Genomic DNA, 26462 nt, shown 5'->3' on the forward strand with positions numbered 1-26462 from the left:
TCTTGTGCATTAACTTTTTAACAAGAACTCAGTGGATATTGGACATACTACTATTTTAATTCTCTCATAGCGTAACACCATAAATTTAAATTCTACACAGTACCTGGCTATGTATCGTTTTCCCATGTACTGGAACTGATGCAAGCACACTCTGCAGAGAACATATTAGGAATCATTGTAACAACATTTAAAAACTGTTTAAATAAACGTTTACTGCAACTATCTATTATGTCTGCTTGTCAGTCCCGCTAAGCTCTTTCTTCACAGGCACGTCAGGAAAAACATCCATTTTAATTGTTCCCATCCTTAAAGTAGAGAGCCCTGCAACCTAACTTGAACCTGATGGGACTCAATTACAAGTGCTGGGCTCAGGTCAGGTCACCTTTGTTAACCTTCTCCTGACTGTGGGGTTGACATGGTGACAGCTGCATGCCTCACAGGTGTTCGCCACCTCGTTGCACTGAGTGTGCCATGAAGTGAGTGTGCCGAGGAGTCGCAATTCCTCTCACTCTGCAGTACACAGAGAGCAGCAGGGGGTGGCAGAGGCAAGAGTGGGGTACAGAGCATGCCTAGATCCTTTCACCTGGAATCAAAGCAAAGAGCTCAATATCTTGGCTGATCCAAGTTAGAATTTCTAAAAATGACAAATGGGAAGCGTCAAGGATTGAAAACAAAAATCAAAGAAGAAAATTATATTCATTGCCATTTCTAAAACATGGTATCCTAAATAAACTTTATTATTTAATATTTATATGGTAGTAGTGTCTAGCTGTACCTATCATAAGCAGGGCCCCATTGTATGAGGTGATGTGTATACACAAGAGGCAAAATTACAGTCCCTTCCCCAGTGAGCTTACAGTCTAAGACAGGGGTGGGCAAACTACCGCCCGGGGGCCACATCCAGCCCTTCAGACGTTTTAATCTGTCCCTCGAGTTCCCACAGGGGAGCGGGATCCTGGGCTTTCCCGGCTCTGGCGCTCCAGCTTGGGGCTTGCCCCACTCTGCACATGCTGTGGGTCCATGCGGCTCACAGAAGCAGCGGCATGTCCTCCCTCTAGCTCCTATGGTTAGGGGCAGCCAGGGGGCTCTGCACACTGCCCCCACCCCAAGTGCCACCCCTTCAGCTCCCATTGGCTGGGAACCATGGCCAATGGGAACCATAGGAGCTGCAGGGGCAGCACTGAGCGGGCTGGCTGCACCTCCGTATAAGAGCCAGAGGGGGGACATGCCGCTGCTTCCGGGAGCTGTTTTAAGTGCTGCCTGGAGCCTGCACCCCTCATCCCCTCCGGCACCCCAACCCCCTGCCCCAGCCCTGATCCCCCTCCCACCCTCTGAACCCCTTGGTCCCAGCCCAAAGCACCCTCCTGCACCCTCAACCCCCCATCCCAGAACCTGTACCCCCAGCCAGAGCCCTCACCCCACCCACCGCACCCTAACCTCCTGCTCCAGTCCAGAGGCACCTCCTGCATCCTGAACTCCTCATTTCTGGCCCCACCCTGAAGCTCTTACCCCCTCCCGCACCCCAACCCCCAATTTCGTGAGCATTCATGGCCCACCATACAATTGCCATACCCAGATGTGGCCCTCGGGCCAAAAAGTTTGCCCACCCTGGTCTAAGGGCTAGTCTACACTACCACACTACATAGGCGCAGCTGCGCTGCTGTAGCGCATCTGGTGAAGATGAGAAGTGAAAGCTATGTCAGCTATGGTGAAGCTATGTCGTGTCTGGTGAAGATGAGGGGCGAAAGCTATGTCAACAAGCGGTGGAAGCTAAGGCAATGGGAGAGCAGGACATTGCTTTAAATTGATGTAATTTGTGTCGCTCGGGGGTGGCTTTTTCACACCCGAGTGACACGAGTTACATCGACTTAAGTGGTAGTGTAGACAAGCCCTGAGAAAAATTACTTTCTAAGGACACAGGAAAAGTGATAACTAAATATATACAATTTTATATATAATTTTATTTTTAAATTGTTACTAAAAGCTAAAATAAACCTCAACAATCCCTATCTGCTCCACCACTTAGCCATCATTAATTGCCTAATTTTTTAAAGATGCTGTGGCAACGGTGGGTCTTGAAAAGGGAAGCTGCTTTTCAGGTTTGATTATAGCTAGTGATATCTACATATCTTAAACGGCTTGGATTTTTTGTTCAAATGACCATCTTGGTATTAAGATGTTTATTATATGTACATAGGCTTTCTTGAAGATTTTAAATACTTCTTTGTTTTAGGTCAAGCAAGAAATACTGTGAGAACAGCCTATATTTGGGGATGCTCGTGCTTTGGATTGAAACAAGAATATACAGATACATGAGAAAAAATTGTGCAAAGGAGAATTTAAATAAAACCTTTTTCAAACCTCAAGAAAATGGTTCACTTTCAAAGCTATAGTCTCTGTCTCTCTCAAGACTATTTTAATTTGCTCTTCAGAAAAGTGCAAATCTGCACTGAAAGCTGGTTTGCAGGTTTACTAGTAAGGGCAAAAGACATCAGAAAGATGCTACCAGCAATGTGGGAAAAACTGCAAGGAATCAGCCAGACTCCAGTTAGTAGGAACAGTTACAGAAGCAGCCAAACCAGGAATCGCTACGTTGGGTGAGAGATGGTAAAACGGGGCCCAACTGGAGTCACCACTCCGCGCAGTAGCCATTGGACCCAGAAGCATGCAGGGGAGACCTCCCCCCGAGTCTGTGGAAACTAGGACCCAGGTGGTGCCACTCTTTCACCCATATGGCCTTGGCGGGAAATTGCAGGGCAGAACCAGCTAGAAACTCTCGCTGATAGGAGCCAAAACAGGGACCTTAGGACATCCTGAAGGGGGTTCCAAAGAGGATGGAGCTCGGCTGTTCTCAGTGGTGGCAGATGACAGAACAAGAAGCAATGGTCTCAAGTTGCTGTGGGAGAGGTCTAGGTTAGAAACACTGTTTCACTAGGAGGGTGGTGAATCACTGGAATGGGCTACCTAAGGAGGTGGTGGACTCTCCATCCTTAGAGGTTTTTAAGGCCCAGCTTGACAAAGCCCTGGCTGGGGTGATTTAGTTGGTGTTGGTCCTGCTTTGAGCAGGGGGTTGGACTAGATGACCTCTGAAGTCTCATCCAACCCTAATATTCTATGATTTACAGAAGTTTCTAAAGTTCAGACTGGGCTTTCTCTGTCCTGTGCTGATTGGCTGTTTGCCCTAATCCTTTCTCTCACAGTCTCTTCACCTCAGCTTTATTCCATATCTGCTCTTACTTTTTTCTTTCTTGTCCTCCTCACAACTTGAAGCTTTCATGTCCTCTTTCCCTTCACTTTTCTTACCATTTAATTCATCCCCTCCTAACTCTTTCTCTCAAAAAAATAAATCCTGGACTATGACATTTGCCATCATCACATTGTTCACTCTGCTTGTGAGTCATAGCCTTTTTCACAGCTCTGTGCCTGTCTTGTCTGTTTGGATGTACAATTTTGGGGCAGGAACTATCTATGACTCTATATTTGTAAATGGACTAGTATAATGGAGTCTCATTCTTGGTGTAGGGTCCTTAGGCACTACCGTAATAAACAGGATAAACATCATCATCAGGTAGGTGCAATTAGCAATGGGGGAGGTGGGCCCAGCGTGTGCCATGTTCCCCCACCAGTTCAAGGGGAGTATGAAACCATCCCCAACGTTAAGCATATTAATACCCTGAAACATGGCTCGAGAACTTTGTTCCTTCTCCTAATTGCTTCCTTTATACTATAGTTGGGATGGAGAATGGAACCTCTTTTGATAATGTGGCAACTGAGATCAGAATCATAGAATATCGTTAAATATCAGGGTTGGAAGTGACCTCAGGAGGTCATCTAGTCCAACCCCCTGCTCAAAGCAGGACCAATCCCCAACTAAATCAGCCCAGACAGGCCTTTGTCAAGCCTGACCTTAAAAACTTCTAAGGAAGGAGATTCCACCACCTCCCTAGGTAACGCATTCCAGTGTTTCACCACCCTCCTAGTGAAAAAGTTTTTCCTAATATCCAACCTAAACCTCCCCCACTGCAACTTGAGACCATTACTCCCTGTTCTGTTACCAGCTACCACTGAGAACAGTCTAGATCCATCCTCTTTGGAACCCCCTTTCAGGTAGCTGAAAGCAGCTATCAAATCCCCCCTCATTCTTCTCGTCCGCAGACTAAACAATACCAGTTCCCTCAGCCTCTCCTCATAAGTCATGTGTTCCAGTCCCCTAAGCATTTTTGTTGCACTCCGCTGGACGTTTTCCAATTTTTCCACATCCTTCTTGTAGTGTGGGGCCCAAAACTGGACACAGTACTCCAGATGAGGCCTCACCAATGTCAAATAGAGGGGAACGATCACGTCCCTCAATCTGCTGGCAATGCTCCTACTTATACAGCCCAAAATGCCTTTAGCCTTCTTGGCAACAAGGGCACACTGTTGACTCATATCCAGCTTCTCGTCCACTGTAACCCCTAGGTCCTTTTCTGCAGAACTGCTGCTGAACCATTCGGTCCCTAGTCTGTAGCGGTGCATGGGGTTCTTCCGTCCTAAGTGCAGGATTCTGCACTTGTCCTTGTTGAACCTCATCAGATTTCTTTTGGCCCAATCCTCCAATTTGTCTAGGGCCCTCTGTATCCTCTCCCTACCCTCCAGCGTATCTACCTCTCCTCCCAGTTTAGTGTCATCTGCAAACTTGCTGAGGGTGCAATCCACACCATCCTCCAGATCATTTATGAAGATACTGAACAAAACCGGCCCCAGGACTGACCCTTGGGGCACTCCACTTGATACCGGCTGCCAACTAGATATGGAGCCATTGATCACTACCCACTGAGCCCGACAATTTAGCCAACTTTCTATCCACCTTTTAGTCCATTCATCCAGCCCATACTTCTTTAACTTGCTGGCAAGAATACTGTGGGAGACCGTGTCAAAAGCTTTGCTAAAGTCAAGGAACAACACGTCCACTGCTTTCCCCTCATCCACAGAGCCAGTTATCTCGTCGTAGAAGGCAATTAGATTAGTCAGGCATGACTTGCCCTTGGTGAATCCATGCTGACTGTTCCTGATCACTTTCCTCTCCATTAAGTGCTTCAGAATTGATTCCTTGAGGACCTGCTCCATGATTTTCCAGGGACTGAGGTGAGGCTGACTGGCCTGTAGTTCCCAGGATCCTCCTCCTCCCCTTTTTTAAAGATGGGCACTACATTAGCCTTTTTCCAGTCGTCCGGGACTTCCCCCGATCGCCAAAGATAATGGCCAATGGCTCTGCAATCACATCCGCCAACTCCTTTAGCACTCTCGGATGCAGCACATCCAGTCCCATGGACTTGTGCTCGTCCAGCTTTTCTAAATAGTCCCGAACCACTTCTTTCTCCACAGAGGGCTGGTCACCTCCTCCGCATGCTGTGCTGCTCAGTGCAGTAGTCTGGGAGCTGACCTTGTTCGTGAAGACAGAGGCAAAAAAAGCATTGAGTACGTTAGCTTTTTCCACATCCTCTGTCACTAGGTTGCCTCCATCATTCAGTAAGGGGCCCACACTTTCCTTGATTTTCTTCTTGTTGCTAACATACCTGAAGAAACCTTCTTGTTATTCTTAACATCTCTTGCTAGCTGCAACTCCAGGTGTGATTTGGCCTTCCTGATTTCACTCCTGCATCCTCGAGCAATATTTTTTATACTCTTCCCTGGTCATTTGTCCAATCTTCCACTTCTTGTAAGCTTCTTTTTTGTGTTCAAGATCAGCAAGGATTTCACAGTTAAGCCAAGCTGGTCACCTGCCATACTTATTATTCTTTCTACACATCGGGATGGTTTGTCCCTGTAACCTCAATAAAGATTCTTTAAAATACAGCCAGCTCTCCTGGACTCCTTTCCCCCTCATGTTATTCTCCCAGGGGATCCTGCCCATCAGTTCCCTGAGGGAGTCAAAAGTCTGCTTTTCTGAAGTCCAGGGTCTGTATTCTGCTGCTCTCCTTTCTTCCCTGTGTCAGGATCCTGAACTCAACCATCTCATGGTCACTGCCTCCCAGGTTCCCATTCACTTTAGCTTCCCCTACTAATTCTTCCTGGTTTGTGAGCATAAGCACTTAATCCTTAGCTTTACATGAAGTGGCTGCTGGTACAGCACTTCAGTGAAAGGCCTTCAACTGCAGAACACAGTTTCTCTGCTGGTCTAACAGCCAACATCTGTTAACCTTCAGAACCTGATTGCCAAGCTCACCTATTTGATCAGGCTTGTGTCTGTGGGTATTTCCTAAAATTTGAGATCACTCTTTGTGGAAGGAAGGGAGGGTTGCTCGACTCCTAGTATTAACATTATGCCAAAGATAGGGAAGTTACTCACCTTGTTGTAACTAGAGTTCTTCAAGATGTGTAGTCCCTATCTGTATTCCACTGTGGGTACGCATGCACTGTATGGGTCCAGAATTGTAAAATTCTTGCATGCAGTAGTCGTTGGTCCACACTTGCGCACCTGCTCTCTTAGTGCTTCAAACTGAAATTATAAGGGGTGGCATGGACCAGCTACCTCCAGCTCCTTTTGTACAGCAAACAATCCATAGCAGAGGGGAAGGAGAGCAGGTAGTAGAATGCAGATAGGGACAACATATCTCTAAGAACTCCAGTTACAATGAGGTATGTAACTTCCCTTTTTTATTCGAGTACTGGTCCCGATGTACATTCCATTGTGGGTTACTGATAAGCATTACTCATAGAGAAGGAGGGTGTGAGGAGGATGCAGAATGTATTGCTGCCCCAAAGAATGTGTCAGTTGAGGAGTCTTGGACCAGAGCATAATGTTTCGTGAATGCGTGGCTAAAACTCGACATGGCTGCTCAGCAAATGTCAAGTGGGGGAACCTGTTGAAGTGATGACACTGAGGCTGCTTGCACCCTTGTATAGTCAACCCTTATTCCGTGTGATGCAGAAAGCTGAGCCACCTGATAACAGAGTAGGATACAGCCAGAGAACCAACAGAGATACTCAGAGGATATAGCTTGACCTCAGTGTATAGTCTAGGTGACTTTCTGATTGGTTTCTTTCTCTGCAGGTTAAATGGCAATTCTTGTTGCACATTGAGGGAATGAATTTTCCCCTCCTTGCTAGAGGTATGGGGCTTCCGAAAGAACACAGGTGAGTGAACTGACTGGTTTATGTGAAAGTCTAAAATATCTTAAGAATGAATTTTGGGTGTAGTTGTAGCAAGACTTTGTCCTTATGGAATACTGTGTATGGTGAATCAACCATTAGGGCCTCAAGCTAATCTACCCTTCTGGCCAAGGTGACAGGAATAAGGAATACGACTTATATAGACAGATGAGACATGAGCACACAGCTAGTGATTGAAAGGGAGGCTAGGTGAGGATCAAAAGTATTAAGTTAAGGTCCCAGTGTGGGCCTGGATTCCTTACTGGCAGAAATAAAAATCGAGTAGCCATCTGATGATGGTGACATGTTGATTGTTACCAAGTGGACCTGCAGCGTATTAAGGGAGATATCTGCCATCTTGAGACCAAGAAGATAGTCTAAAATAGTGGGGATACTCATTGTTTCTGAAGATATAAGCCATTTCTGGGCCCAGATAGAGAAATGTTTCTACTTGGCTGGGTAGCATTTCATGGTGAAATCCTTTCGGCTTTTAAGAGCAAGAGCACAGTAGGCCTGATGCTCATCCAACTATCATGCCATGAGATTAAGTGCCTTGGGAATGGGCTGCCCAACACTCTCCTAGGTCAAGAGATTCGGAAAGGACTGGATGTTGATAGGTGGATGGGATGACATTCGTAGAGGACTCGGAAACCAGAATTGCCTACCTCATTTGGGGGCAAAAAGGATGACTCATGACTCGTCAAATTCTCCGTAGTACCTGAAGTAGTAGTGGGATAAGAGCGAAGGCATAGCTCAGGTGATCTGACCAAGCTAGTAGGAGAGCATCGCCTCTGGAATGCTTTCCTTGAGCTCCCCAAAGCAGCAAATGTTGCATTTCCTGTTTGTCTGGGAGACGAACAGGTCCCAAGTGGGGATTCCCCACCAAGTAAAAATTGTTGTGCACTACTGAATCGTATAATTCCCACTTATGATCGAAATGCCTGCAAAGGCTGTCTGCCAATGAGTTCTGGATTCCTGGAAAGTACAGAGCTAAAAGGAAGATGTCTGACATGAATACATGGTGAAACTGGATGAATGGTAGAAAGGCTTTGCAAGCTTCTCATTCTGCCTGAAGATTTCAGAAGATTGATGTGTATTCTGGCTTCTTGTGATGTCCAAGTGCCCTGGGTCATGTGACTGTTCAGGTGGGCTCCCCAGATTATTAGGAAGACATCCATAATGATGGTCTTGTTGGGTGCGCGGGAGAGAAAGGAAACACGAACACATACTCGTTCGGGATCTTTCCACCATGTTCGTGAGGATCTCACCCTGGTGGGAATTGTTATGTTATTCATACTGTTTGCTTGGTGTATATACCATTCAAAGCCAAGCCCACATAAGCACATGAAATCATGTGTCCCAAGAGAGAGAGGCAAATCCACACTGACATTCAAGGGTTGCACATAACCTGGTCTATCAGGTTGCTGAGGGCTGGGAGATAAACCCTTGCCCTGACTGAATCTAGGGTCACTCCTCTGAATTCTATATTCTGTGTTGGGGTCAGGATTGACTTTTCTAAGTTCACACAGACTCCTAGGGATGATAGGAGCTGAAGCATCAATGAGGTTGATGTGAAGCTTCTTGGCAATAAGAAACCAATCATCTAGATAAGGGAAGATGGTGAAACTGCTCTGCATGCTGCTACTAGAACCACTTTGGTGGACCCTACATGGGGTTGCTAGGATGAGTTGGAGAACCCTTTATTGAAAGTGGTCAGCGCCCACCGCAAACTTGCGGAATCTTTGAGGGCAGGATGAATGTCCATGTGAAAGTAAGCATCTCTCATATTTAGAGCTGTGAACCATGTGTCCTTTTCCAGGGATTGTATTATTGATGTCAATGTAATCATCTGGAAATATGTTTGCAAATAAAGACACTGAGTTGATGGAGATCGAGAATGAATTACCACCCTCCCTTTTTTTGGTACCAGGAAATATGTCAAATAGAACCCCTTTCCTTCATGTTGAAGAGTTGGCCACTCTTTCACTACCTGTTGGAGGAGGGAATCCTACCTCCTGATGAAGGATCCTCATGAGAATGATCTATGAAAAAGAAGTGGGAAGGGGTTTTTGGAGGGGATAGGGAGATAAACTCTTTTATGTAGCTGGAATGATGATATCCAACAATCATGTGTCCATTACTACAGTGGTTCTCAACCTTTTCTCATCTGCAGACCTTTTTGGAAATCTCGAATGGAGGTGTGGACCCCTATGGAAATCTATTGTCTGTATTTATAGTTGAATTCTATTTAGTCAGTTTTCAGTTTATGTCTTTCGCACACCCCTTTGACATAGTCCACAGTCCACCAGGGGTCTGCGAACCACATATTGAGAACACCACGTTACTACACTCCAGTTGTGGAGTAAGAGTAATAGGAGGCCACCAAAATATATGTGGGGGTTGGTTGGGGAGGCATCACCAGTGATTCACAAATCCTGAGCAGTCCCATCAAAATTATCTTTTAGCCAGTGGGTGAAGTTGAGATGATGCTGATGCTGGAGGTGCAGGGTATCATGATTTTTGTACCCTCTGTATCTTACGAGGTGGTTCATATGACTTTGACGATAGAACTGGTGAATCATAGACTTGGTTTGCAGGGATGTTTGTGGTATTTCCCCTTTGGGGCAGGTACATATAGTCCCAAGGAATGGAGGGTTACCCTGGAGTCCTTTTAAAAGTGCAAGGACTCATCAGTCTTTTAGTAATCTTCCTTTTCTGCGTGGTCAGAAGGAAGTTCTGATAGCTCCCTTGGAGGGAGGCATGGAAAGATTCTCTACTGAATCACACTGAACCTGTGTAGTGTGCATATAGGTCCCAGCATAGTAAGTAAGGGGAATCAAAGGAGGGTTGTGGAAGTCCCCAACGCATGGTGTACTACTGGTCCTGAGGAAGGTATCTTAGTGGAGGTTGGTTCCAGGAGCCTCTCGAGCTGTTGTCTGGACTGGTGCCCTTGGAGGAGGTGATGACAGTTCCTCTGGTGATTCTGATTCTCCCAATGATGAAAGACTTCTCCCACAGCCCATATCCATTTGTGGAGTCATGATCTCTCTGGTGAAGGAAGGTCCTGATAGCAGAGAAGACTGAAGAAGAGAGAACAAAAATGTCCTTTGCTCTTCCTGGAGTATGTGGGATACTGTCTGCCCATACCATTGGAGCCAATGCAGGGAGGCTCTGTCCTGATGACATATGGTGTACTGGTGGTACTGTCTGTGGTTGAGGATCCCAACGGGTACTCTTTTTCAGGCTTCTGTTTTTTGGCTTAGGTAATATTGCTAGCGCTGGTGGCTCCAGTGTGGGGCTGGTATCAACAGAGACCGTCTCTAAAGATCCTTTTAGTCATGGCTCTTAGGCTTAGAATGTTCTGAGTCCATGGGGGCTGGGAACAAAGACTTAGTCAACCTGGACAGGGTCAGATCTGTCCTCTTCGATGTAGACTTAAATGGGGATCAGCTCTTATGTGTGGGAGAGTTCCCTGCCTTTCCAAAGAGATCCTGACGGAGGGTGTGTGAATGTGGATTCCCTCCCTCCTAAGTCACACCTTGTAGTCGGAGGGGTGCTCCTCACTGATTCATGATGCTATATGGGCAGGGGTCCCTTGGGTTGGGTCTGACTGGGCCTTCAATAGCCTTCTCCATGATGTGCTTTTTAAGCCAGAATTTCCATGCCTGACAGGTGAGGCTAGGGAGAAGCAACAAATACAGCACCTGGCAGAGATGTGTACTTCCTGGAAGCAGTCTAGGCAGAATTGGTGGTTGTCACTCATTGAGAAGGAGTGTAGACAGGAGAGACTGTTTTCAAAGCTCAGTGCTCTGGGCACAGTCCCATACCTGTATTGGGGTATGGGATGGTGAGGGAGCTTTGGGATGAGGAATCTAACATACTTCACTGTAAACTATTAAAACCTATTTGCAAATCTATTCTAAAACAAAAACCTTTTAAATATTTGCAGGTTGAAGGCTAAGAGAAGCAGCTGCACTGGAGGTGCCGATTCAAGCCATGCGATAAGAAGAATGAACTGGAGAGGTGATTGGTTCACCCCACACCTTACACTCTCAGTTTGAAACATGAGGAGAACAGGAGCAGACCTATGGACACTGCTTGCCAGAATTCTCTCACTCTGGGCACACGAAGTGCATGCGTATCCACAACAGAATACACATAGGCACCAGCACTTGAAGAAGTATATATTTAATTGAAGATGAAAATTCATGCACAGAGCACATTTTGTAACACACATTTTGATCCGTGCATTTATAACATTAAAATGTCTGGTTATCACTGTGTCAATGGCCCTGTTCAGGCTGTGGGAGTGACGAAGAACAATCCGGATTGGAGCACGGCAGGAAAGCCTTTTAGAAAGGCTATTGCACTGCTCCCCTCAAAGCTGCTGCTCTCCACCTGGTCTTCTCCCCACCACAGCATTCAGAGCAGCTCTTGGAAGCAAGTGGAAATAAAGATGGACACTTGTTTTCCTGTTCAGGAGAGGCCATCTGATTTCTTCTCTTTCCCTTCTTGTGATGTGGAAGAGAACAGGGCAAAATTGGGAAGCCAACCTATCTTCATTCAGAAATAAAGTACCTCTAAGTACCTTTCCCAGACCGGAGGAAGAGCTCTGTGTAGCTTGAAAGCTTGTCTCTCTCACCAACAGAAGTTGGTCCAATAAAAAAAGGTTACCTCATCCACCTTCTTTCTCTACTCTCCTGGGACCGACATGGCTACAACACCACTGCACTCAGAAAAAAAGCCAGTAACAGGCATATTTTCTGATTTGTAACTGCATCTTTACTTTTAACGGTTCTGGCTCCAACTGGGACACAGAAGAGGTGGTGACTCCAAAGGGAGTATTAGCAGCATTTTAAGTGCCCCAGCCTATTTAAGGACTTCACCAAGTGCCAAAGGTGGTAAGCTTCTGCCTTAACGCCCCGAAATTAGTGTGGAACTAGCAATATTCTGTAACGTTGCATGTAAAATTAAGTATGGGGATTCTAAATTTTGATTGATGGTGTAATTCTTTGAATTAATATGAAACATCTAAATCTACACACAGTTCAACCAGCAAATTCAAATATACAATTTTTATTGAAACCTAAGCAAACTCACTCTGTGATTGTGAAAAAATCCATAAGTTCAGATGTTGAAGCCTTGTTCCAATATGTAAACAAAGCATCTAGAAAATGAAGGATTTAAAAAATAAAGTAGTTAACAACAATACTAATAAGAATGTTTTGCGCCATTGGCTCTCAACTTTGAGGTTATGATAATTCATGAAGGCCAGAAAAGGGTTTTCTGGGAGCAGACAATTGTCACAATTTTCTACAGAATTTAAAATTTCCTTTGAACCCCACCTTGTGATTTCAAAGATATTCTTTTGAATGAATATTGCTGCATTAAATGTTTATTGAATATATAGCATACTATTGAATTAATTTGTACAGGAGTAGTTATTATATATGTGTAAAATAAAGTATGCAGACAATAGTTTATTGTGCAATTCTAAGAAAAATAGAAGACCTCTGAATAATTGAAAAAAACAGGCATTTGCAGGTTTCCTACAAAGTGTTTTACACTATGTAGTTTACTTAAATATATATTTATATTTCAAAATATATAAGTCAGAGTTTAAGGCCAGAGGAAATCACTAAAAGAATATTTTTGTTTTGTTTTATTTTTTGCAATTACTGCATGTAAAATTATATTCAAATAATTATATGGTATTGCATGTAAAGCATGTAATAAATATTAAACATATCATTAACATTTCTAGTCTCATCCCTGACATTGCGATAAGTGAGACTATACAATGTATGAAACTTTCAAATCACAGTGTACACATTTTTACCATTACATAAATCAAATGTGAAATTAATATCCAAGTATGTGCTGAAAGTAAGTACCTACCTTTGCTATATTTGGCAGAGAGAACTGATAAAAATTAAATTTGCATACTACAGTTCTCAGTCCTTTTGACTTAATCAAACGAAAGAAATCTGAGACGTATGGTCATAGAGGAAACCATGTGGGAAGTTTGGGAGTTGCAGGCAGAAAAATGTTCTGCACCCTTGTTTTATGTCTCTCAGATTTTAAAGACAGCGCCCATTTATATTATAAACTATACTTCAGCCACCTGTTATGCATTTCTTAATGTTGAGTCACTATTTTAAAACTCTGAATTAACGTTAGTTTTACATAATCTTTGAAAGTTACATGGTGACTCTGATTTCTGATAACTGTACTGGCCAGCTCATTAATATTTTACGTTATAAATATATTTAAAGTTTCTATTGTTCCAAAATACTTTCACGGAGAGCTCAACAAAATTGTTTGGACAAATACTTTATTAGCCAAAAAATGCAGTTTTGGGTTCACCTAAACTATTTGCAAATTCAGGGCAAATAGTTCCAACTGAAATGTAACCTCCCCCCTCCAAAAGAAAGCTCCATTTTGTTTTAAAATTTAACTAGATTTATTTAAAACAAACAAACAAATGGGTAAAAAATACCTGAAGAGAAAAACAAAAATATTTGACCCGAAACAAATTTTTTTTCCTTCAGATTTTTCAGTTTGGCCACTGTCCTGAAAAATCAACTATTCACTCAGCTCTACTGAGATAGCCACATCACGGAAATATCTGATTGCCTCAAACTTTAATGGATTTACCCTCAGAATATGCCTGTGTAGTAGGGAAGTACGATTATTCCCATTTTACAGATAGCAACCGAGGCATAAAGAAACTAAGTGACTTGCCCAAGGTCACACAGGAAATCTATGGCACAGTAGGGAACTGAACTCAGGTCTCACAAGTCCCATTTTAGAGCTCCAAAAACTGGACCATTCTTCCTCTCCAATACCCAATAAAAAGTCATACATTGACGTATGCAGTGACAAATATTTGTTTATTGAGACCTTCAACTAACCATATACTATTGAAGGGAATAATTAATACTTGCGAACTACAAGTTTTCAAGTGGGACAAGTTTTCAAGTGGGACTTAATTTTATCATTCAAGTACAACAAGAAGAAATGTAAAACCATCAACTCACACATGAAAGGCTTAACAAGATATCACAGCCATTATTGAAAATAGTTTGAAAGACTGTAGATCTATAAATCAAACCCTCCATCTCGTAAACTTACAAAATTAAACAGAATCACTGTTTACCTACCATCAGACATGCTTTTTAAAATATGAAGGAAACACATGAGCAGACTTTTGATTTCTGTTTGGTCGAATTTGTCACTTCGAACTACAGAACTTCCGAAAGTGCCACAGTGCTGGTTCTGAGAATAAATAGGAGTACATTTGAGTGAAACATTTTCTTAAACAGTTAAAAACTTAATATTGAATTGCCTTGTTAACTCCTATGAAAAGAAGGGGATCTCAGACTGGAGTAATTAGCTGGATAAGAGCTGACACGGGAGCAGCCTCAGTTAGTCAGAGCACTTGTCCCATGAAGAGAGCCTTCAGAAAGCTCAGTTGCTCTCTGAAGACTTTGTATAAAGGTCTCTTAGAAGGAGCACCTTTGATGAGTGCTCCTCAACACAGGCAGCAGAAATGCTGACCCACGACAGACACTGTTTCAGCATGTAAGTCATGTGTACCCTAAACTCTTGGGAATCTGCCATCAGAGAATCCAAAATAGAGCTGTGGAAAGCAAAATTACTGAGCTGGATATGTATCTGAGACCAAATTAAATATCCAACAGGCATGGAATAAATTAAAATAACTAAAGTGGAACTGAATGTGGAACTAGATACTGTATAATGCTAACTATGGGGAAAACAAAGATTCTGACATCACTGCTGAAGCAGTAGAAAAGGAACTGGGATGAAGCTGAGGCCATGGCTCCATGTAACCGTAATCTGAATCCAGGAAGCATGCATATAAAATTAGCAGTCACTGGTTTTCTAGCAAGCTCAGATTCAATGCTGCAGGAACATACACCTCCTGCAAGCAGGATCTTTATAGGCAATTTTCAATGGAGAATAAAAAATTGCTCTGGCTTTTTATTAATGAAATCCTTATACAAGTGGTGAAAAATTCAAAGATGCCAAGTGATCTACTGAAAAGAAAGTTAGAAAATCAGTGGATAATTGATAGGACTAAATATTATTCTGGGGAAACATTAACAGCAGCCACATCAAGCAAAACACCTAAATAACCTGAACTGGTAGACTAGGCGGGGATTTTCAAAGGAGTTTAAGAGTCAGGTACCCAAATCCCATTGAAATTCAATGTTTGCCACTTAACTCCCCTAAATTCCTTTGAAAATTCCAGTCCAAAGACCAACTAATTAGCAGAACACTGCAAATTAAGACATTAACAAACATTAACTAAATGTTGGGTGACAGTTTTGCCATTTAGCAGCAGAATACACCTACAGAACATGTTTTCAGTTAAGGAATTTTCTTACTTAGTCCAAATATATATTTTCCCCTCAGTCATATATCTTGGAAAAAAGGAAAACAAAATAATGTTTAGTCTACTTAAAATAGGCACATCATAGGCTAAGGCCCCCATCCTGCCAACACTTATACCCATGCTTAAATTTAAGCATGTGAGTAGCTCCATTGACTTCAGTGGGTTTACTTGTGTGTTTAAACTGAAGCACATGCATATGCATTTGCAAGATTAGGACCTACGTGCCATTGTAATGAAAGTTTTTAGTTGTTTTGGTATTTGATCCATCATATTTACAGCAGGTATAAAATGCTACAAAGCTGTGGCAAAACTCTACTGACCACACTCTTCACCCAGAGTCTTAACTATATCAAGTACAAAAACCAAAATACTTCTTGTAACTGAAGAGAGAGCGCAAAATGCAACATTTTCTCTGGTAAAGCTGGAATTGTCAGAAGTGAAAAGTCCACTGTAACACGGCTGTTCTTTGCTAAGTGGCAATTTTCTTCTTCATCTTCACTAAAGTGCATAGCATGAGCAGAATGCCTCCTGCGAAGTTTCTCCCTCTGCCACACAAAGGTGGGTTAGGGTCAAGTGGAAAAAAGTTAACATATGTTGTGAAACGCACAACAAGGTCTAAAAAAATTAAGTGTTAACATCAGCTAAAATCAGACACAAATGAATACCTCACAGTTACGGCAGCTTTTTGGTTTGTAATTGGCTTAAAGTAAAATGATTTAAAACACTCAGATCAATCTAGCAGTGTCCTCCACTTGGCATAGGTGGGAGTCTTAACAATTTAATTATATCTGTTCTAAACAGATTTAGTTAAATGGTGCACAAATGGTATGAAGATTAGCCCTTACTCACTTTTGAAAATCCCACTCTAGGTGATTTGGGATCATTCCTACTGAAAATCAGTGGGACTTTTACTCCTATGTCGCTTACGTGCTTTTGAAAATCCCACCCTAAATTTTCTGTTCTGCTTTATTGAATGCAAAACTTAAGATGTTTCTTTTAGTAGATCAGAGTGCCCTTTTCCAGCACAGAAAACAGTAATAACTATTTTCTAAAAATGTTTCTTTTAATAAAAACATCTGTTCACATATTCTATAAATTATTTTGATGTATGCAGTGCAAAATAGCTAGTCCACATGGTAACTACTTTTTATTTTGCAATTAACAATTTCATGTATCGTAACACTGTCAAATGATGTTATTTCATGTTTTTATCAGTGCTGACATTCAGAATGCAATTCAACTCCTAAGGGAGTTTGTGCAAGAAAACTTCTATTGACTCCAATGGGAGCTGGACTGATTTCTTACTATGTAGTAGACGGTTTCCTAATGACATTGAATTACATTTGTTAACGTGAAGACTTAATTATTTTTTACCTTGTCAAGAGAATTGTTCTTGTCACTATGTCTTTCTGGGAAGCTGTTTCCTGAATCTGTACTTATAAGAGACCCTCTTGAGTCAGCATGTCTTACACAATTAACATTTGGAGTCGATGAGGTATATGGGGAAGCTAAATAAAAACATGAAAGACACATGTATGAGAGAGAAAATACTATAGAGATTACTAATGGAGGACTATTTTCAAAGTTCAGTGCAAATTTTTAAAAAGTTAAGTCTGTCTTCTTTCAGTAAAGTTGATAAAATCTTAATTGCAATGCATTTAAAAAAGAGCCTTGTCGCTAAAAGCTGCGTAGTGTAATCAAGCTCTAGAGGTGTGCATACCCATGTGTCTGAGCCTGGAATCATTTAGCCAGCAGCATCTGTTAGAGGCTGCACATTTGGCCTGCATACCCTCCTGCCCCGCAGCCCATGGGCATAAAGGATGGAGTACCCCAAATGCCACTCAGTTCCTTCACCAATACTGAAATCCAGAAGGAGGACTCTATGCCAGTGGGGAAGAAGAGCCATAGTGCAGTCCATGTGGACAAAGGCATCTTAAAGAACTGCAGCTACTGTGAGGTAAGTCATCTCTTTCTTCTTTGAGCATTTCTCCACACAGACTATCTACGAGCGGATGACAAGAGTCCTATCTAAATGATGACTGCAAGACAGCCCTGCCAAACTGAGCATCTGATCGAGAAGCTGTGTTAGTAAAATGTATAAGTAGAATGCCATGTAGGTGCTCTACAGAGTTCCAAGACAGGAGCACCCCTAACACATCCCGAGAGATGTTGCTTGAGCCCTGCGGAGTGCACCCTAATTGAAAAGGGAACGGGAAACTTTTTCACAGTATAAGAAACCTAAACACAGAAATTTTGGATGTGATCTAAGCATAAAACTCTGTCCTTATAGACAACCACATACGGAGACCCAGCCATCAAAACTTGTGGGCTTGTCTTTATGTACAGCACTACAGGGGTGTAGCTGCGCTGCTGTTGCTCTTAAGTGAAGATGCTCCTGTGCCAATGGGAAAGCTAAGTTAATCCACCTCTCCAAAAGGGAGGAGCTATGTCAACGGGAGATGCTCCCCTGTGGACATAGCGCTGTCTACATGGGGGGTTAGCCCAGTGTACCGATGTCACTCAGGGGGCATGGATTTTTCACACCCCTCAGTGATGCAGTTATACTGACATAGATGTGTAGTGTAGAGCTGGTCTGCAACTCCATCAGACTACATGCTGAAGTGACAGCCACTAAAAATTCTGCCTTAATAGAAAAGTGTTACAAAGAACATGTTAAAGGTTGGAAAGAAGGCTCCATTAAAGACATTAATACCATATTCAAGCACAAGAAAGGAAAGGAATCTTTAACCAGGGTTAACAAATGAACCAGCCCCTTTAAGGGCTTGGAAATTGTAGAGTTAATAGTTGAGAAAAAAACAAAAACAAAAAAACCCCTGAATAGCCACTTAACCGAGCAATAAAAAAACCTATAAACAGCTGCTGAATGCACTTTAACAGAACTGAGAAACCACAATGTTTCAAGGATAATAGATTGTCTAAAACAGTTGAGACAGAAGAGTTCTCTGACTAGATCATACTGAAAAATGCCTCCACTTACATATAGATATATACACACACACCTGTCTTGTAGAGGCTTTCCTAACAGGAATGAAGACTTGAATAGTCAGTGAGCAGTACTTCTCAAGCAGAGTCAGCCAGCTAGCCTCCATGCTGTCAAGTGCAGAGTTTTTGGGTCTGAGTCCAGCACCAGTCTCTGATTTTAAGAAAGGATATTTGGAAAGATGGGGAACCAAAGACGGACAAACTGAAAGGTGAATTATATTGGGAAACCAAAACTGATGGGCCCAAGTCGGAGCTTGTCCTGAGCCTTACCCTGACAAACTTTTCTGAGAATTAACAGGATGAGGAGAAAAGAGAAAGGCAAAACATGCTGTATGATCCCACAGAATCAGATCTGCATCTGCAAAAGACTTTGGACTCATTCCTCCTAGTGAGCAATGTATGGAATATTTCTTATCATATGTAGCAAATATGTCCATTGAGGGAACTTCCCAATCCTGAAACATTGGATTCAAAATGGAGTCTTTTAGCTCCCATTCATTGCAGATGGAGTCTTTCCTGCTCAGATAATCTGTCCTAAATTGTCCTGTACGCCTGGGTAGACGAAATGCCAACAGGTTGATATGATGACTACAACATTCCACAAGAGAATTGATTACCAATAGAGGCGAAGATCTTGCAACCGTCAAATGTTTATATAATTCATTGCTGTCTTACTATCTGTTAGGATCTGAACAGTGGTGTTCTGGAGCATGGACAGACACGCTTTGCAAGGTAGAAGAATGGCTCTCAACTCCAATATGTTTAAGTGCAATTCCTCCTGGGACCATAGGCTGTGGGCCTGAAATTTGCCTAGGTGTAAACTACATCATTGCTTGGATGCATCCTTGAGAGTAGTCTGATGGAGAAGCTGAAAGAAAAAACTCACTGGGACACACAAAGGTGAGTCCATCCACCAATGAAGAGATGCCAGCACCTTTGGAAGTATCACTACAGGAAGGCATAGTTTGTATCTGACTGGGTGATAAACTGGTCTTAACCACCCCTGAAGGGGGCAAAGGTGCAGTCTTGCATACAAAGTCACAACATCAACACTTCTGGGAGAAGGAATCAGAGCAGATCTGTATTAGATTTCTTTTGTCAAACTGAGATGTTGATAAAGCTAAAATTTATAATAAATATCTTCCAAGCTGAATACAAATGTTCTCAGGGGCAGCAAACTTTGATAGTCTGGGACCAAGTGAACAGAGAGATTTTTCAATCCCTGAGTTAAATTAGAAAAAGTATTGTTAAACCACATAAAGGATATCTGTAAGAACAGCCACTTCAGGAAGACCAAGTTTATACTAGATTGTGGGGAATCTTGAGGTATGATGTTACTAAGGGAAGTATCAAGAACAGACGCCCTGCCTCCGGACCCCCACCCCTGCACCCAGACCACCCCACTACTGAGCTCCATGCACTCAAACCCTTACCCTTACGAGCCCCACCCCCCTGCACCACCCTGAGCCCCCACATCAAGACCCCCATGCTACTGACCCCCAATTATCTGCACCCAGACCCCCAAGGGGGCTCCAGATGCAGAGCTTGAGGGTCAATGGGGTGGGGTTTGGTGGGGATGTCTGAGTATAGGAAGTCTGGATGCATGGGGGTTGGGCAGATGGGGAAGCAGTTCCCTGTATAGTGACCCCTTCCCGCCGCAGCTGAGGAGCAATGGGGACAGAAAGCAGGGGAGGATGCTGAGCTTCCTGCAGCTGGGGGAGGTTTCTGGGGGTGGGTGTGACACAGCCCTAGCCACTCCTTGCAGACGAAGAGGAAGTCCTGTCCTCTCCTGCCTCCAGCCCAGCTGGGACAAGCAGTTGATCCTGGCTCAGGGTAGGAGCTACTGGCTGGGGTCTACCTCTCCGCCAGCTGGTGCATGACTGGTGCATGTCTGGTGCATGACTGCTCTTGCAGCTTCCCTTTGCTTCCCTGTCAGAAAGTCATTTTTCTGCGGGGAAGCAAAGAAATCTACGGGGACATGAATTACAGTGGCGCAGAATTCCCTCAGTAGTAAATATTAGAGGCTCAACATCAAGCTATCCTGATGCAGAGGAAAGATAAGAAGTGCCACAAGAGGCTGAAGTGGCTGTTGAAGAACTTTTTTTAGCTACCTAAAACTCAAAAGGGATACATAAAAGGAAATCGAAGGAGGGACATGTCATCACAGAGGTATACATGGGAATAGCAGCAGTATGTAGGGACAAAATCAGGAAAGCCAAGGCAAAGAATGAGTTATAGCTGGCAAAAGATGTTAGAGACAACAGGAAGGGGTTCTTCAAATGTGTCAAACTAAAAAGAAAGATCAAGGACAGTGCGGGTCTGCTGCTCATTGGAGAGAGTGGGCTGGTAACGGAAGATGATAGGAAGGTAGAGCTGCTCAATGCCTACTTTGCTTCAGTCTTCTCACAAAAAATAATATGTGACCAAAGGACTACTGAAGTTACCATAGGCAATAAAGGGGAAGGGATGCAGATCGCGATACGTAAAGAACACGTGAGAGATCTTCTGACTAATTTAAATGAATTCAAATCAATGGGGTTGGATGCTACTCATCCAACAGTACTGAAGGAATTAGCTGAAGAAATCTCAGAGCCACTGAGATATTTACAAACTCATGGATGACAGGAGAAGTCCGAGAGGTCTGGAGACCTAATGTAGTGCCCATCTTTTAAAAGGGGGAAAAGGAGAAGCCAGGGAACTACAGACCAGTGACCCTGACTTTGATACCTGGGAAGCTACTACTCAATGTACAAAACATTAAATTTGCAAATACCTGGAAGATGAAGGAGTAATCACTAGCAGCCAGCATGGATTTACCAAGAATAAATAATTCCAAATCAGCTTGATTTCCTTCTTTGATAGGGTATCTCATTTGGTGGATAGGGGGATTGTGGTGGGCATAATATAACCTGGACTTCAGCAAGGCTTTTGACACAGTCCCACATAACATTCTGAAAAGCAAGCTGGAGAAATGTGGGCAGAACTACCATTAAGTCGATACATAATTGGTTAAACAACCACAAACAAAGAGTAGCTATTAATGGAATGAGGTCAGATTGGAGGGAGATCTCAAGTGGGGTTCCACAGGGATCTGTTCTGGGTCTGGTGTTATTTCACTTCTTTATTAATGACCTGGATGTAGGTGTAGAGAGCATACTGATCAAGTCTGCAGATGACACAAAACTAGGGGGATTGCCAATACTTTGGAGGACAGACCTAAAATTCAGAGGGATCTTGATAAATTGGAGAACTGGGATATAGACAACAACATGAAATTCAAGACAAATGTAAAGTGGTACGCTTAGGGAAGAAAAAACAAAGGAACAAATACAGAATGAGGGGAAACTGGCTTGGCAGCAGCACTGCTGAGATGGATCTGGGAGTTGTGATGGATCACAACCTCAACATGAGCCAGCAATGTGATGCTGTTGCAAGAAAAGCAACTGCAATTTTAGGTTGCATTAAGAGAGGCATAGCATGCAAATCACAGGAGGTGATAGTACCACTTTACTTGGAGCTGGTTAGGCCTGAGCTGGAATACTGAGTCCAGTTGTGGTCAACGACATATAGAAAGGATGTAGAGAAACTGGAAAGGATCCAGAGGCGAACAACAAAGACAATCAAAGGGATGGAATGCAAGCCATATGAGCAAAGACTGAAGGAACTGGGTATGTTAAGTTTGGAAAAGAGGAGATTAAGGGGGGATATGAGAGCAGTCTTCAGATATTTGAAAGGCTGCCATAAAAAAGATGGATAAAAGTTGTTCTCTTCTGCCACAGAGGGCAAGGCAAGAGACAATGGGTTCAAACTGCAGCATAGCAGATTTAAATTTAATTTCTGGAAAAAATTCCTAACTGTAAGAACAGCAGGACAATGGAACAAACTCCCTCGGGAGGTTGTGGGAGCTTTTTCACTGAAAACTTCAAAGGAGGCTGTATAGCCATCTGTCTTGGATGGTTTAGACACAATAAATCCTGCATCCTGGCAGTGGGTTAGACTAGATGACCCTTGAGATCCCTTTTAACCCTGTGATTCTATGATTCCCAAAATAATCTGAAACTAGCTGTGGGGAGCCAGGAAATATACCTATGGCACATAAAATGGGAAAACAATTGTGGAAACAAACAAGTAGTAATTCATCTAAATGACTGTCTTCTATCATTATCTCCTGAAAGTGGGGATTTGGCACCCATCCCCAGGAAGGGACAAGACTCAGCGCTGCTTCCTGATTTCTCCTCAGCAGCATAAAAAAAGAGGAGGGCAAAACCTGATGGTTTAGGTGCCAAAAATTCCAAGTCCATTTAGGCAGAACTCACGCTCCCCACAGCTATCTGGCAGGTTTCAGGGTAGCAGCTGTGCTAGTCTGTATTTGCAAAAAGAAAAGGAGTACTTGTGGCACCTTAGAGACTAACAAATTTATTTGAGCATAAGCTTTCGTGAGCTACGGCTCACTTCATCGGATGCATTCAGTGGAAAATACAGTGGGGAGATTTATATACACAGAAAACGTGAAACAATGGGTGTTACCATACACACTGTAACGACAGTGATCAGGTAAGGTGAGCTATTACCAGCAGGAGAGCAGGGGAAGGGGGGAGACGACCTTTTGTAGTGATAATCAAGGTTGGCCATTTCCAGCAGTTGACAAGAACGTCTGAGGAACAGCGGGGGCGGGGGGGAGGAATAAACATAGGGAAATAGTTTTACTTTGTTTAATGACCCACCCACTCCCAGTCTTTATTCAAGCCTTCCACACAAACTTCCTCGTGGCTGGACTTTACAAAAACTAGACAAGCCATTTACAACACACACTTTGCTTCTCTACAGAAGAAAAAGGACACTAAACTATCTAAACTACTACATGCCACAAGGGGCCACAACAGTGGTTCTCTTAACCCACCCAGCAATATTGTTAATCTATCCAACTATACTCTTAGCTCAGCAGACGAATCTGACCTATCTCGGGGCTGCTCCTTCTGCCCCTCCACACCCATGAACGTGATACAGTTCTGTGGTGACCTAGAATCCTATTTTCGACGTCTCCGACTCAAGGAATATTTCCAACACACCTCTGAACAACATACGAACCCACAGAGACATTCCTACCAAGACTACAAAAAGAAGGATTCTGGGTGGACTCCTCCTGAAGGTCGAAACAACAGACTGGACTTCTACATAGAGTGCTTCTGCCGACGTGCACGGGCTGAAATTGTGGAAAAGCAGCATCACTTGCCCCATAACCTCAGCTGTGCAGAACAAAATGCCATCCACAGCCTCAGAAACAACTCTGACATCATAATCTAAAAGGCTGACAAAGGAGGTGCTGTCGTCATCATGAATAGGTTGGAATATGAACAAGAGGCTGCTAGGCAGCTCTCCAACACCACTTTCTACAAGCCATTACCCTCTGATCCCACTGAGGGTTACCAAAAGAAACTACATCATCTGCTCAAGAAACTCCCTGAAAAAGCACAAGAACAAATCCACACAGACACACCCCTGGAACCCCGACCTGGGGTATTCTATCTGCTACCCAAGATCCATAAACCTGGAAATCCTGGATGCCCCATCATCTCAGGCATTGGCACACTGACAGCAGGATTGTCTGGCTATGTAGACTCCCTCCTCAGGCCCTACGCTACCAGCACTCCCAGCTGTCTTCAATACACCACTGACTTGCTGAGGAAACTACAATCCATCGGTGATCTTCCTGAAAACACCATCCTGGCCACTATGGATGTAGAAGCCCTCTACATCAACATTCCACACAAAGATGGACTACAAGCCGTCAGGAACAGTATCCCCGATAATGTCACGGCTAACCTGGTGGCTGAACTTTGTGACTTTGTCCTCACCCATAACTATTTCACATTTGGGGACAATGTATACCTTCAAATCAGCGGCACTGCTATGGGTACCCGCATGGCCCCACAGTATGCCAACATTTTTATGGCTGACTTAGAACAACTCTTCCTCAGCTCTCGTCCCCTAATGCCCCTACTCTACTTGCGCTACATTGATGACATCATCATCATCTGGACCCACAGAAAAGAAGCCATTGAGGAATTCCACCATGATTTCAACAATTTCCATCCCACCATCAACCTCGGCCTGGACCATTCCACACAAGAGATCCACTTCCTGGACACTATGGTGCTAATAAGCGATGGTCACAAAACCATCACCCTATACCGGAAATCTACTGACCGCTACGCCTACCTACATGCCTCCAGCTTTCATTCAGACCACACCACACGAGCCATGTCTACAGCCAAGCTCTACAATACAACTGCATTTGCTCCAACCCCTCAGACAGAGACAAACACCTACAAGATCTCTATTAAGCATTCTTACAACTACAATACCTGCTGAAGTGAAGAAACAGATTGACAGAGCCAGAAGAGTACCCAGAAGTCACCTACTACAGGACAGGCCCAACAAAGAAAAGAACAGAACGCCACTAGCCATCACCTTCAGCCCCCAACTAAAACCTCTCCAACGCATCATCAAGGATCTACAACATATCCTGAAGGATGACCCATCACTCTCACAGATCTTGGGAGACAGGCCAGTCCTTGCTTACAGACAGCCCCCAAATCTGAAGCAAATACTCACCAGCAACCACACACCACACAACAGAACCACGAACCCAGGAACCTATCCTTGCAACAAAGCCCGTTGCCAACTGTGTCCACATATCTATTCAGGGGAAGCCATCATAGGGCCTAATCACATCAGCCACCCTATCAGAGGCTCGTTCACCTGCACATCTACCAATGTGATATATGCCATCATGTGCCAGCAATGCCCCTCTGCCAGCAATGCCCCTCTGCCATGTACACTGGCCAAACTGGACAGTCTCTACATAAAAGAATCAATGGACACAAATCAGACATCAAGAATTATAACATTCAAAAACCAGTCGGAGAACACTTCAATCTCTTTGGTCACTCGATTACAGACCTAAAAGTGGCAATTCTTCAACAAAAAAATCTTCAAAAACAGACTCCAATGAGAGACTGCTGAATTGGAATTAATTTGCAAACTGGATACAATTAACTTAGTCTTGAATAAAGACTGGGAGTGGATGGGTCATTACACAAAGTAAAACTATTTCCCCATGTTTATTCCTTCCCCCCCCCCCCCCCCAGCTGTTCCTCAGACATTCTTGTCAACTGCTGGAAATGGTCCACTTTGATTATCACTACAAAATGCACTACCCCCCCGCCCCCCCGCTCTTCTGCTGGTAATAGCTCACCTTACCTGATCACTGTCGTTACAGTGTGTATGGTAACAACCATTGTTTCATGTTCTCTGTGTATATAAATCTCCCCACTGTATTTTCCACTGAATGAATCCGATGAAGTGAGCCGTAGTCCACGAAAGCTTATGCTCAAATAAACTGGTTACTCTCTAAGGTGCCACAAGACCTCCTTTTCTTTTCACAGCTATCTGGCAGTCTCTTATGAAGAGTAACAGCAGCAATTTAAGTTTAGAGTCTTCATACTGAACAAGAGGTGGACAAAATCAAAGATGTGCCTGAACGTACTTCTATAAATTAGGGCTGTCCATTAATCGCAGTTAAGTCACGCGATTAATCGCAGTTTTAATTGCGCTGTTAAACAATAGAATACCAATTGAAAGTTATTAGATATTTATGGATGTTTTTCTACATTTTCAAATATATTGATTTAAATTACAACACGGAATACAAAGTGTATAGTGCTCACTTTATATTATTTTTTCTTGCAAATATTTGCACTGTAAAAATGATAAAAGAAATAGTTTTTTCAGTTCACCTCACGCAATTTCTTTATTGCGAAAGTGCAATTTACAAATGTAGATTTTTTTTGTTATACAACTGCACTCAAAAACAAAACAATGCAAGACTTTAGAGCCTACAAGTCCA

At 43.2% G+C, this 26462-nt stretch overlaps 1 protein-coding gene across 17 annotated transcripts in view; it reads right to left on the reverse strand.

The window, feature by feature from the left end:
• DOCK9 (dedicator of cytokinesis 9) overlaps positions 1 to 26462 on the reverse strand; it is a 331662-nt gene that overhangs the window by 76110 nt on the left and 229090 nt on the right. For all 17 annotated transcript variants that reach the window (XM_075129522.1, XM_048854041.2, XM_048854093.2 and 14 more), the window contains 4 exons: positions 16925 to 17058; positions 14295 to 14409; positions 12232 to 12298; positions 104 to 151 (listed from right to left, as the gene is read on the reverse strand). In XM_075129522.1, coding sequence (XP_074985623.1) covers positions 104 to 151; positions 12232 to 12298; positions 14295 to 14409; positions 16925 to 17058 — 364 coding nt within the window. The remainder of the gene's footprint in view (positions 1 to 103; positions 152 to 12231; positions 12299 to 14294; positions 14410 to 16924; positions 17059 to 26462) is intronic.

This window comes from Caretta caretta, chromosome 1 (assembly GCF_965140235.1).
Source record: "Caretta caretta isolate rCarCar2 chromosome 1, rCarCar1.hap1, whole genome shotgun sequence".
Taxonomy (NCBI): domain Eukaryota; kingdom Metazoa; phylum Chordata; order Testudines; family Cheloniidae; genus Caretta; species Caretta caretta.